Source organism: Bufo gargarizans, chromosome 2 (genome assembly GCF_014858855.1).
Source record: "Bufo gargarizans isolate SCDJY-AF-19 chromosome 2, ASM1485885v1, whole genome shotgun sequence".
In the NCBI taxonomy this organism is placed as follows: Eukaryota; Metazoa; Chordata; class Amphibia; order Anura; family Bufonidae; genus Bufo; species Bufo gargarizans.
Genome location: NC_058081.1, coordinates 105,456,916 through 105,471,859, shown reverse-complemented (window position 1 = coordinate 105,471,859; position 14,944 = coordinate 105,456,916). Strand labels below are relative to the sequence as shown.

The 14,944-nt window shown below is 42.5% G+C and overlaps 1 protein-coding gene across 2 annotated transcripts in view; it reads left to right on the top strand.

The window, feature by feature from the left end:
- Positions 1 to 14,944, top strand: part of MAP2K5 (mitogen-activated protein kinase kinase 5) — a 167,012-nt gene that overhangs the window by 12,926 nt on the left and 139,142 nt on the right. For both annotated transcript variants that reach the window (XR_006387787.1, XM_044279370.1), the window contains exon 4: positions 10,610 to 10,679. Coding sequence is in view for 1 of the 2 variants with exons in the window: in XM_044279370.1 (XP_044135305.1) it covers positions 10,610 to 10,679 (70 nt within the window). In the remaining variant the exon portion in view is untranslated. The remainder of the gene's footprint in view (positions 1 to 10,609; positions 10,680 to 14,944) is intronic.

Genomic DNA, 14,944 nt, shown 5'->3' with positions numbered 1-14,944 from the left:
CTAACGGTAAAAAGCTTTCTCACGTGTAATTCCTCCAGCGTAATCTATCTTATCCAATGTCCGTGTAGAAAACAATACATTGGTAGGACAAAACGATGCCTAAAAACAAGGATAAGTGAACATCTGCGTAATATCAGAAACGGATATATAAAACACTCACTATCCAAACATTTTAAAGAAGTCCATAATAAGGACCCAACAGGTATGTTTTTTATGGCACTACAAAAGATTGATACACACTGGCGGGGAGGGAAGCATATAGATAGAATGTCTAGGGCCGAATCACGTCTGATATTTGACTTTGGGAGTCTCATTCCATTGGGTCCGAACGCCGACCTAGAAATTTTTGGCTTTTTATAGATACGGGTTGTGTGCCCGTTTTCTGATGGTGAGCCTCATGTCAGGCTGTTTATCAGCACTGAGTCTCTCCCTCCGAGTCGGACACACATCCCTTCTACCATCTTCTTCCTTTTAATATGTCCGAAAAATATAGTTTTTCTTTTTAATATGTCCGAAATATATAGTCCTTCTTTTTAATACGTCCGAACAATATAGTTCTTCTTTCAAATATATCCGAATAGTCCTGCTATTATTCAATGACATCAAGCAATATATATCACGAATATATGTTTTTATTTTATTTTTATTTTACATATACATGCTGTTATTTTTCTCTTGTGTGTGTGTGTGTATATATATATATATATATATATATATATATATATATATATAGAGATATACATATTTTAACTATTCACATATATGTGCATATACATATTTATATATTATATATAACAATTTAATGACCTGTTTAGTATTTGTCTGTTCATATTTTTATATTTGTTTTAAACTAACATTGCAGCATTTATTTATTATATTCATCTAATATATTCTATTAACAAATATTCAATTAAGTCTTAACTAAATAACTGTTTTAAATTATCGCATCAATATTGCACAGAACAGCACCTATGATAAATGGAACATTGAAATTGAAAATCCATACCGCTTTTTGCAAGTACCTATGATAAATGGAACAAAGAGCAAAAAACTGGAATTGAGAATCCAAACCACCTTTTATGTCTCTCTATGCAGTCTATATAAACTCATTCCAAACTTTGGGAGATCAGCTGCCACTGAGGAAGGGGAAGAGGTCCCCGAAACGCGTCTGGCGTAACCAGCTGATATACTCCCATCAGAATCAAGGCCTTCTTTGCAACTACTGGAGCGCTCCAGTGAACAACTCTATCCAGATTTCGCCGAGCATAGTCTTTGGTACTCTGACTGCCGCATACCAGGTCACGCTATACTCTGTTGAAGTCCCGGACTGGAGGTATGTCACGAACCACGTGGGACGCAGCACACATTGTGACACAGACGGCCAAGCCAGCAACACGCTATAGACCGCACCATCCCAGCGTTCACCGCAGCATGCCATAGACCACATTGCTCCGGCGCCTAACACAATAAACCTCTAAACGTGGGATTATCTGCATTATACACGTGAGTGACTGTTTGTTTTCACTCCAGCCGGCTCAAGGTAAGATTTGATATAACTCTCTTGCCTGGAGTATCATATCTCAGTGACTGCTATATATCGCTATCTAGGAGCCAATACATTTGTGCTGAATCCTTTGCACAAGCCATACAACTATTGGACTTTACACCTGCATGGGATTGTTTTGGACTTTCTAATGTGATTGAAAGGATAACTACTTTATCCAACCTTTTTGCTTATTACAAGATACTAACCACATTATATGAATTAACAAAGGTATCAATACATGCCAGTGCTGCCATCTACTAATTTTTAGCGTATATATGCTTTTATTGTATTGTGTATTTTATTGTATTATATTATGTTTATGAATTAAATTGTGATCACTTATATTTTACTATATCATTCATTGTATTTATTCCATATTACCACACATACAGAGTGCCAGTCCAATTTAACATATTCAAAGATAAGATCAAGTTTATTAAACTCGCGTTTCCAGTGCCCCTTTAAGACAGCCCCTTTCTGAAGTCTCCTCAGCTTTCCATATTTTGATCTGATGGGTTCTGTTCTTAGAACAAAACTAAGAATCCTTTAACAAGCGATATCAATGCCATCTAAAAGCAGCCTTAAAAAGGTTCTCCAGGAATACAGATTTTTTTTTATTTTTTTATTGCTTGCCTCCATAAATACAAGATATATACCTTACTTCCTCCCCGCTGCTCTGGTCCTCCGCTGCATTCATGTTCTGGTCCCTGGCTTGTTTTGTTCCGGGGCTGCTTGGGCATTGTCACATGCTGATGGGGCCAAAAGCAGCATGTCACCACTGAAGCCAGTTATTGACTTCAGCAGAGCATGTGACCATGCCCATGCAGTGCCGGAAGCAGGCCAGGAGCGGGTAAGTATGAGGCTGTTGGCACTTGCAAAAAAAATCTGTTTTCCTGGAGAGCCCATTTAAAGGAATATTCCCATCTTAGAAAGTGATGGCATATCACTACGATCAGTCTGAACTCTAGGACACCTACCAGTCCTGAGATTGAGGTGAGTAGCTCTGTGTCTCATTCATTGCTTATCCCTACACCGTGGCACCCCGGCCACCCGCAGTGTAGACACCTGAAGCTCGTCCACTCTCAAGTGAATAGGGCCGGCTGGTTATACAAATAAGACAACTGTTGTCTGAAACGGCAATTTTTCAGCTGGATTGACCACGATCTTCTCTGATGGCCTCTTGAACGATGGAGTTTCAGCATAATTGATCCTTTCTACACACCGATGATATCCCGCTGGCTTCATCTACGCGTATTCGATCCTGCTGTGCACCTGTTAGGACCTCCCCAGTTGCAGTAGGTTGACTCCATCCGACTTTTGCAGACTACAGTGTGTTACTCTGCAGTCTGATCTCTTCTTCAGCTGCTTCATTTCTTAGTCTACCCTTTACCTGCGTGTCTGTGTAGTCATCCCCAGCCGCCTGTCTCCCAGCTCCCTGTCAGGTCCTGGAGACACAAATGATCTCTTATGACTTGGAGGGTTAGGGTCTCGCTTGATGTTTTTTAATGTGAACAGCACATTAGGAATAATCTCTCTTAATGACTTGTGCATTAGGTATGGTGGCGGATAAATGAACTATCAATTTCTCAGCTTTTTTTATGCAGTACTTAAAGTTACGCCTCATTGGTGGTTAACCCCCTCCAGGCTGTCAGCTGCTTAGTCTTCTCATTCCGGTGGGATTGCACTAAGTTAAGTCTACTTGTCAAGTGTATCCTCGGATTCTGTAAACTAAGATAAGACATTATGAAGACACCCGGTCGGTTGTGGGCCGCATGGTTTACCTTTTGTGTTCTAGAAATAAATGCATATCTTGATGAACTGGTGAAAGGAAGTTGGCAGTTTAAAGGGGTTGTCACATCTCAACATATAGGATATGCCATAAAGTCTGATAGGTTAGGGTCTCCATCTCAAGGCAGGGGCATCGCTGTGAATGGAGACCATGATATGCATGTGCAGAGTCCTCTCTGTTCACTTCTGAGCCTTTTCAGAAGTCCCATGCTTGCTCTCTGTCCACTATGTTGCCCTGTTCTTTAGACAGGTCCTGTTCCCACCTCTGAGGTCCACAACTATCACATATTTATTGCATATCCTATTGATATGTCATAAATGTCCTAATTGGAATATGCCTTTTAAAAGGGTTTTCTGAGATGTTAATACTGATGATGAACTATCCTCAGGATAGGTCATCAGTATCTGATTGGTGGGGGTCCGACACCCAGGGCCCCTGCCGATCACCTGTTATGAGAAGGCACAGGGGCTCCTGTGAGTGCCGCGGCCTTCTCCGTGCTTACCAAGCAAAATGCTGTACGTTGTATAGCGGCTGTGCTCAGCCCCATTCATTTCTATGTCTAGGCTACGTGACCGATGAACGTGTCATCACTCAGCCTAGGGAAAGCAGCGAGAAGGCCTCGGCACTGCCTTCTCGAACAGCTTAACTGCAGGGGTCCCGAGTGTCGGACCCCCACGATCAGTTACCGATGACCTATCCAGAGGATAATTTATCAGTATTAACATACTGGAAAACCCCTTTAAGGATGAATTTACATCTGTGTTGGAGGCTCCATCACGTTTGACGGAAATAGAGACTTGACCATGATTGAACCTGACAGGCCCCATAATAAATCGGAACGGTCTGTCAGGCCTTGTTGGCGTGTGACGGATCTATCACAGCATTGTGGATCCCATTATAAACCAAAGCCATAATGCAGGTGGGAACAGAGCGTTACCAAGAGAGTTACTGAGTGCTTCACTAAACTTTCATTGGATATATTTCATACTATATGGACTCTGGAGACAGAAATTGAAAATGGTGCCTAACTTTTCGGGTTATTTTGAACTGAACTGGCGTCTAAAGTTTTAGTTGCCAGACTACTTCTGACAAATAGGATTGGCGTTTAGTCCTTTCCTGTCTAGATATGCCATCCTACTGTTGAGTATAGTGGCTTGGAGGAGGTCATTCTGCATCCATTTTTTAGAGTTACTTCATATAATTCAATGGAGGTGAAGGTGCTGGAATGCTGACCCGTAGTCCAGCCGCCATTATATTCTATGGATCCACAATAGAACATTTCCCATAGCTTCATTGGTTCGCTGATAAATATCATTATTCACATAAATGTAGGTTAGTTGTGTATTCAAGCATAATTGCTATAAGAATGAGAAGCTAGTGGTGGAGTGAGTAATATAGTCTCTGTGTCATTTGAAATTAAACCTCATTGGCAAGTTTATGTAAGGTCTTAAATAATGGTCTAGTTAGCTGTGCTAATATAGAAATTCACTCCTGCATTTACCCTTCTCAATTCATGCTCTGAAGATACAGGAGCAATTTGTCTTATAAAATTCTGCATGAATGACTCGCTTAGCAGCTTTATAAGGTTTAATAGAAATATTGATGCTGTAAATTTTTCTCTTTTGCATAAAATTCTACCAGCATTGGAGGAGGGCTCTGTAAAAAAAAAAAAATATATAATAATCTACATATACAGTCACGTCCATAAATATTGGAACACCGACACAATTCTAACATTTTTGGCTCTATACACCACCGCGATGGATTTGAAATGAAATAAACAAGATGTGCTTTACCTGCAGACTGTCATCTTTAATTTGAGGGTATTTACATCCGAATCAGCTGAACGGTGCAGGAATTACAACAGTTTGCATATGTGCCTCCCACTTGTTAAGGAACCAAAAGTAATGGGACATAATAATAATCATAAATCAAACTTTCACTTTTTAATACTTGGTTGCAAATCCTTTGCAGCCAATTACAGCCTGAAGTCTGGAACACATAGACATCACCAGACGCTGGGTTTCATCCCTGGTGATGCTCTGCCAGGCCTCTACTGCAACTGTCTTCAGTTCTTGCTTGTTCTTGGGGCATTTTCCTTCAGTTTTGTCTTCAGCAAGTGAAATGCATGCTCAATCGGATTCAGGTCAGGTGATTGACTTGGCCATTGCATAACATTCCACTTCTTTCCCTTAAAAAAACTCTTTGGTTGCTTTTGCAGTATGCTTTGGGTCATTGTCCATCTGCACTGTGTAGCGCCGTCCAATGAGTTCTGAAGCATTTGGCTGAATATGAGCAGATAATATTGCCCGAAACACTTCAGAATTCATCCTGCTGCTTTTGTCAGCAGTCACATCATCAATAAATACAAGAGAACCAGTTCCATTGGCAGCCATACATGCCCACGCCATGACACTACCACCACCTTGCTTCACTGATGAGGTGGTATGCTTAGGATCATGAGCAATTCCTTTCCTTCTCCATACTCTTCCCTTCCCATCACTTCGGTATAAGTTGATCTTGGTCTCATCTGTCCATAGGATGTTGTTCTAGAACTGTGAAGGCTTTTTTAGCTGTCGTTTGGCAAACTCTAATCTGGCCTTCCTGTTTTTGAGGCTCACTAATGGTTTACATCTTGTGGTGAACCCTCTGTATTCACTCTGGTGAAGTCTTCTCTTGATTGCTGTCTTTGACACACATACACCTACCTCCTGGAGAGTGTTCTTGATCTGGCCAACTGTTGTGAAGGATGTTTTCTTCACCAGGGAAAGAATTCTTCGGTCATCCACCACAGTTGTTTTCCGTGGTCTTCCAGGTCTTTTGGTGTTGCTGAGCTCACCGTTGAGTTCCTTCTTTTTAAGAATGTTCCAAACGGTTGTTTTGGCCAGGCCTAATGTTTTTTTCTATCTCTCTGATGGGTTTGTTTTGTTTTTTCAGCCTAATGATGGCTTGCTTCACTAATAGTGACAGCTCTTTGGATCTCATCTTGAGAGTTGACAGCAACAGATTCCAAATACAAATAGCACACTTGAAATGAACGCGGGACCTTTTATCTGCTCATTGTAATTGAGATAATAAGGGAACAACAAACACCTGGCCATGGAACAGTTGAGAAGCCAATTGTCCTATTACTTAATTTGCACATATGCAAACTGTTGTAATTCCTACACTGTTCACCTGACTTGGATGTAAATGCCCTTAAATTAAAGCTGACAGTCTGCAGGTAAAGCACATCTTGTTAGTTTAACTTCAAATCTATTGTGGTGGTGTATAGAGCCAAAAATGTTAGAATTGTGTCGATGTGGAAAAATGCTGCAAAGTAAGAATGCTTTCAAAATTTTAACTGTTAATAATTTCTTTCTACCAATTAATAAAATGCCAAGTAAATGATCACAAGAGAAATCTAAATCATATCAATATTGGCTGTGAGCATCCTTTGCTTTCAGAACAGCATCAGTTCTTCAAGGAACACTTACAGTTTTTGAAGAAACTTGTCAGGGAGGTTGTTCCAAACATTTTGGAGAGCTAACCACAGATCTTCTGTAGATGTAGGCTTGCTTTGATCCTTCTGTCTCTTCATGTAATCCCAAACAGACACGATGATGTTGAGATCAGGTCTCTGTGGGGGCCTCATCATCACCTCCAGGACTTCTTGTTCTTCTTTACGCTCAAGATAGTTCTTAATGACATTGGCTGGATGTTTTTAGGTTTTTGCTCTGCTGCAGAATAAATTTGGAGCTAATCCAAAGCCTACTACCTTATGTTATTGCATGATGGATATGTATCTGTTCATTGGTAAAAAAAAGAAACTTCTACAGTAACTCTAACTCTTCTATTTTTTAAAGCATTTTTACTTTTATAGGGCATCTGTCAGCAGGTTTGTACCTATGACACTGGCTGACCTGTTACATGTGTGCTTGGCAGCTGAAAGCATCTGTGTTGGTCCCGTGTTCATATGTGTCCACACTGCTGAGATTTTTTTTTTTTTATAAATGCAGATGAGTCTTTAGAAGCAATAGGGGCGTTGTCATTACAAATCTGCTGACAGATACCCTTACAAACTTTTTCCACACCTACCCTATTCTTATACAGTACTGTATGTATACACATTTGAGTCACATTATTATCACCAGTGTGAATAAGCGACGTGGTGGACCCTGCAGAGCACCACGCGCCATTGATGTGAGAGGTGAACGTCGGCTAGGAAGGTGTGCAAGGGGGACTGACACGCTACAGTGGAGCAGCTCATCCCCCAAATGAACCAGGGGACTACCAGAGATGTGTCTAAAACAACAGTTCAGTAAACCTTACTGCATATGGGGCTGCAAACTGAACCTCTGCTAATGAAGTTGCATCAGCAGTATTGGAATTGGACCTCCAACTAATTGGCAAAGGGTTGCCTTCTCTGATGAGTCACATTTTCTGCTTCATCAAACGGATGGACGTTGGCGTGTCAGGAAAGAAGCATCCGAGAACAAACTCCATGCAACCATTGCTGTAAGAACACATACTGGTGGTGGCAGCGTTATGGTCTGGGGAATGTTTTCATGGTATTCTCTGGGCCCACTATCCATATGGAACCTATTTGAGTGTGAAACCATCCTTGGATCATGTACACTCATACATGCTGACTGTCTTTCCTGGGGAGGATGGGATCTTCCATCAAGACAATGCAACATGTCACATGGCTAGAAATGTCTGACATTGGTTGGAAGAGCATGACCAAGACTTCCAAGTACTACCCTGGCCCCCTAATTCCCCAGACGTGAACCCAACTGAGCATCTGTGGGACCACCTTGATTGTCATGTTCACTCTATGGATCCTTCCCCAGGCACCCCCCAGCAGCTGTGGGATGCACTGCAGTCATCATGGATCCAGATAATGGTGACAACCTACCAGCACCTTACTGACTCACTCTCCGCTCCTCTACCTGCTGTCCATACTGCACAAGGCAGTTACTCTGGATAGTAGCTGGTGGTCATAATAATGTGACTCCACTGTGTGTGTATACCTGTAAATACCGTATTTATCGGCGTATAACACGCACAGGCGTATAACACGCACCTTCATTTTAAGAGGGAAATTTCAGGAAAAAAAGGGTAGCTCAGAACTTTTTTTTATTAATATTAATACCACTTATAAGGTAAATAATGTAAAAGGATGACACTTATGGGGCTCTGTGGATGACACTTATGTCATCCACAGATCCCCATAAGTGTCATCTACAGATCCCCCATCAGATGGATCAGTGTGGAGAGAGGAGGCGGGGACACTCATGGCGGGGCCCGGTGCAGTGACTCTACTCTAATACACCGGGCCCCGCAACTGTTAAACATTCAATCTGACTCTATATCTAATTGTACGGTACTTACTGTAGTACCGGAGGTATAACATTAAGACGGCGCAGACCGGCATCTCCCTCGGTCATGCGCCGCCTGTCTCAGCTCCCTCCTGATGCGCTGCCTGCCCCAGCTCCCTCCTCATGCGCCGCCTGCCTGCTTATCTCACTTTATGAATGAACAGGCAGGCGGCGCATGACAGAGTGAGCTGGGGCAGGCGCCGCATGACAGAGGGAGCTGGGACAGGCGGCGCATGAGGAGGGAGCTGCCGCAGGCGCTGCGCCGTCTTAATGTTATACCTCCGGTATGTAAAAACATGGCTTTTTAACATTATATCGGCGTATAACACGCATACATCATTTGCCTCCTATTTTCAGGGGGAAAAAGTGCGTGTTATACGCCGATAAATACGGTATATATGTGTGTGTGAAGTACAGTATGTAGGCACTGTATATAAACCATTCTGAAATGTACCCACATCTTCTTTTGTATAATGCATAAAGACATAAAGTGTAGACTTTTGCCTTAACTTTATTTTATTGTTCATTTGCACCCTAATTGCGAGAATGAGCATCTTTAAAAAATATCCTACCCTTTTTCTGTTGTAGAGTCTTTTCCACTTCTGTACATAGCTGGCTGTTTTGCTGCTTCAGACAGGAATCTGACATCACACTGCTACTGGTTGTGATAACTTTTTCTGCTCCTCCTCTCAGTATTCGAAATAGCATCAAGGACATTGTACATGGAAGATCAGAGTGTGGAGAGGGAGAAAAACGCTCATCTCTTAAGGAAGGGCAAAGTATAGATAGGGAGGACTGCACTTATGCAGCAGTCAGCAGGGAGAGAGGGATCACGCAGGCTTTGTACAGAGAGAGGAGAGAACCCATGGTAGACTTTTGTAGAGGGATTGAAAATCACACAATCCTCAGCATCAGTGTCTGTTAGAAGAGAGAAGAGATCCCTTATGTAGAAAGGCAATTTAGTCCTGGAATGAAGCTGTGCTGATACATTACAGCTAGTGAAGATAGCAGCATCCTGGACACACGGACATCACATTCAGCATGTATTACTCGGCGGTACATGTCCACATGAGAAAAGTCTCAAACTAGAGGCAGGTTAAAAACTGATTATCAGGCGATCTGAACCTGGATGAAGGAATGAAAATTATAGCCTAATACTAATAATATCTATAGACGTGTTCACTGGTATTGTGGACTGTTCTTGAGCTTGAGGTCTACATTTATTGATCACAAGTTTGTTGAGTGATCATGCAGATATATACCAGCCTAGCTGATTGCTAGCCTTGTTTTGTGCTATAAATATCAATACAGTAACATTTCTTTGAAGGGGTTATCCAAAGAAAAACATTTTTCACCTATCCACAAGGAAGGTGATAAATGTATGATCACTACAAGAGCAGTCCTAAGCGTCCCATTTAGAAGCACCTTGAATGGAGTGGTGCAGCTCTAATCCAAGTCTAAGGCACTAAGACAGATCAAGACAGCGATTGGCTTTCCCAGTCAGTCCCGTTGACAGTGAATGGAGTAGCAGGGTACATGTGTGTGACCACCGCTCTTTTCAACTTCTCCTGAATGGTGATCATACATTTGTCACCTATCCTGTGGAAAAGTGACATGTTTTTCACGGGATAAACTCTTTTATCCAACATTTTGAGAACCGAAATTACTATTATGGTGTCTGTCCTGCATAGTGACTGGTTGTGTTGATTGACATTGCAGACAGTATGAAGATGCCTTGGGGCGGTGGTAAGTATGACAGAAATGGTGAGTACAGGCGCCGATGACAACTTGTCAAATGGAGATTGGTGGCTGTGCGACACATCACACGTTTATATGCCTGACTCTTGTGGTTGAGTTTACACCCTGGTTTTTGAGGACTTAGTTGTTTATATTGTTATTCATTTTTCCCTGCAGTACTGCAACATGGTCCTGGAGCAGCAGGGTGGCAGCCTTTTGATTGAGCCTCTGCAAATCTACCCACGTGGTAAGCATTCTCTTATGCCATGCATGTAGCTGCCCTTCTCTAGAACCTCTGCTACTTACTCCGCATGCACACCAATGCTTACATTAAGTTCTTCTGGTGATATAATAATTCCTGTTTTATTTTTATGAAGCACAGGTAAAGGATTTTAGGCTATGTTCACACGCAGCATTTCAGTAGCATACTGCTTACACCATGCAGTTGAAGACTAAAATTCATGCCTTGTCTGTGCGCCTTGGGTGGGGATTTGCCACTTTTTCTTGAACTAATGCTATTGCAGGTTTTTTTTTTTTCATTTACTTTTCCAGTGTGATATTCCAGGTTCTTTTTTTCTAGCATTTTTGCCTCTTTGTAGATTATGATGTTGTATGGCTTTATGCTACAATTATGAGCATACAAACGGGTTTGCGTGCTGTGCTACTATTAAAGCGGGTGTGTCACATGAATATGCTGTCCTATGTAAGGGTAGCCTAGTATGGAACGGTTTCACTCTCCTATTAGCCAGAATGGTGAAAAAAAAAAAAAAAGAATTCTGAGAAATGTTTTTTTTTATTTTTTTAATGCGTGTAAGTTTTTCAATGCACCATGGGCAGAGCCACTTCGTTCGGTGCAACTGGTTCCCCTGCACCTTCGATGCCAGCCCTGAAACCTCAGCCACTGCCTCACTCAAATAAGAGGAGGAGGAGCTAGGCCCCAGGTGCACCTGACGGCAGTCCCGCCCACTGTGCACTGAAAGCCTAGGACTAGAGGACTGGATTTCTACAAGAAAGTCATGGTTGTGTCTTAGAGCACCTCCCCCACATGGTGGTATGTTTAGTTTGAAACCAATTTTGCCAGTGACTGACTCCCTATAATGACCCGACCCATTTGTGTAAACAGTTAGAACCTTTTTTTTCCTTGGCAGTTTTTGTCATTTGCATGAACTTCTCTATGGACACATTTTGGAGACATTTTTGAAAACAGGCGCAATTGAAAAGTGGAGCAGTTGCCCATAGCAACGTGCCACGTATGGACCTTGCCTTGTAAAGGGCAGAAACAAACAGGATATGAAGTTCTTTTTAAATCACATTACTCTCAAAAAGCCAATGCAAAAAATGACCGATTAGTCTGAATCTGCCCCGTTTATGGATCTCCAGATCATACAATTGCTGAAAATAAAATTAGCAAAAATGCATATGATGCGGGTCCTAAAGAGAAGGAAAGCTGAAAGGGTCGTCCTTTAAAAGAAATTGGGGATGGCTGGGTATGGTGGTGTGTGAGTAAAAAAAAAAAAAAACGGAACTCGCCTGCTCTAGTCGCTCATTCTCTGTCCTTGCTGCTTCGGGTCCCCGCACATCACCACTGCCTGGAATCAGCATGTCACACATCCAAGCAGGCTGGAACCAAAATTAGCGGGCACAGAGACGCACAAGTTTTTCCCCCAGATTTCTTTTGTACTCACACACTATACCCAGCCATCCCCAATGTGTTTTTTTTTTCTTTTTTGGGGGGTGGTGCAAGGAAAACCCCTTTAATTCTTCCCTTCCTGGAATCCGTTTCCATTTTGTGCAGCCTTTGTGCATGTAATGTTACATACTACGCCTCTGGTTTGGAAAGTTACCTCTTCTCATTGTCAGTCTCTTTTGAATATGTTGTCAGAGTTGCAATATTCAGTCGTTAAATAAATTGCAGAATACATTACCGCGTATCGAACCTAAACGCATCGCACATGCTACCCTTTATTCCGGGCGTCTATGGTGGTGGAGAGGTTATTTATGCATCCTTTGTGTTAGGAATTCAGATTCAAGATGAGGTTTAACCTCTTGATGCCCTCTTTATGATTGGACGTTACTGGCTGATCACACATGATGGATAGTGACTAACTGATTCGCTGCATATAGGGAGCCTTAAGGGCCGTTCAGTCGTCCTCAGCCATCACAAAGTGTGACAGATCATCAATGAAACTGATGCACTCAGCCTTGAAACAACATCTAGATCATTTTTTCCAGATCATTTCTCGTAGGAGACTTGGTGACGGAAGGAAGGAAACTAGTCTTCAAAAGACTTCATATTCTCATCTTCCAGGACTGAGGCAGGTGATGCCTTTAGGTTGATCTCTGGTCTGGTCATGGTTTCAGCTCAGGGGAGGTCTCTTCGTTTTCCGTTTTTTAAAAGCGACATATCGCATCATAATTTGGTGGGGATGCCATTGTGGAGCCTGGGAGAGCTGGGTGACAATTCTCTGTGGTGGTGAATACATTGGCCTCTTCCCATTATCTGTGGCCATCATTGACAGCTTCTGATCAGAGGGCTTTTCTACTTGCACTGTGATCCAGGAAAATAGGGATCATGTCAGGGGTATCTGGTGAAATCCCATTATGCAGGTTTATCCCTCAATAATGGTTATATTTATTTGTGTTTCTTATATAGCGCCAACATATTCCACAGCACGGGAGAGAGATTGTCATCATTAACATCAGACCAATGGGGCTCACACACCAGGTCCACATTCATAGAAAGCCATTTACCGTAACCTATTAGTATCTTTTTGGAGTGTTGTAAGAAATCCAATCAAACCCATGGAGAACATACAAACTCCTTGCAGGTTTTGGTCATGGTTAGATTGGAACGCAGTGCAACAGTGTCCACCAGTGAACCTCTGATAGAAATATGACTGCTGTTCCCAGAGGTTTTGGGGAGCTGTATATGGCTTCCACCGTCCCGATCTGGACAGCTGAACCGTTCTGCTGCAGGGGAGCCCTGTCTATCAGCAGCTCTCTAGAAATTGGGGTTAGTTGGAGCACAAAAGACACATAATGCACCCCTATGGCTCTTATCATACTGATCCACTGGAGGTATGAGTTGTCAGGATTTCCCAAAGTGTACCGCCAACAAATGCCACTGAATAGGCATATAGTGGCATACATTGCCAATGTGCTCCAATTGTAAAGTAAACCTATACTGCACGGGTACTTTAAAATAAAAAATGTTTGCATCTCTGTATGAAATGGCATTGTCTGCTGCTGTAATACACCAAAAAGAGTACTGACTTATATTCGTTTGGCAGGGTCCAAAAGGTCACTATTTTGGCCTCCGCTGGGTAAATGGGGGCATATATGCTGTGTAAACATCGATTCTTATACTGGAGGTTTTCCCGACAAACACTCAGTTGGGGTCTGAATCCTGTTTTTCCGGACTGTCCATTTGGCGCTGTCAACAGGTTTAAAGGGGTTCTGTAAGTGTATACTACAGATGTTGATGACCATTCCTTTAGGATGGGTCATCAGTATCAGATCGGTGGGGGTCCGACACTCAACACCCCTAAGATCATCTGTAGACTGCAGAATACCTTATGTAGATGCCAATTTAAGTGTACCTGTGTCATTAAAGGCTGTATCTAACACATACGGTACTTAAGGAACGTTAAGGGTGCTGTCTCTGATGCCCTCTGCTGTGCCATCATGTTGTGTACGTTGGTGAAGCCCTCTATGGATAGGGGCACCTCTATAAAAGCAATGGGAAATTTTGCTGATGTACTTTGTATCATTTTCCTATTCCTTCCATGCATTTGGAACAGGCGACTAATACAAATTCTTGACAAAGATGGTGGAATTGGCCAGTGCTTTTAATTTTCGTAGTTGGCAGGGCGTGCCCCTCCTCATGCCTTTTCAGATCACTCTTCTTGCTTATTCACAAAGTGCATTTGCATTTACACCAGCATCACGCCTGACAAACGTTCACACGCGCATTCTGCTGCACAAAAGTGGGAAGCGGTGCACCTGTTCCCTGCTGCAGGCCGCCCGCGCTCCCACATTTCTTCACATCTTGCTGCGTTGCACAAAGGCTTATTGATGTGTGCAGTAATTATAGAGTGCGTGACGATTGTTAATAGCTGGGGCACAGCACACTCTCCGCTGACACAGCAGGGGTTAAATATGCATTCCACCGAGACAGAGCAGGGGGCAAAAAATGTAATTCTTTACTTCAAGACAATCAATCAAAATTGACAGTGACTTTAACAACAATTTGTGGCGTGCAGGGGACGTGGAAAGGGAGCAGCCTGCGCTGTGTGAGCCTAGACCTGTGAGCGTGTTTCTATTCATAATGATCATCTTTATTTGTCATGTAGTATTGACAGGCAGAGCGTGTGGCGGAAACGCAGAACTGCAGCCCGATCCTCAGCCTCTGGATCATACGTCCCAAATTACAGAACGTTTTCCTCCCCAAGTATAAGAGTATGTTCACACGGGCTATAAATCCACCAGAAAAAAATCTGTGGCGAAGTCGGA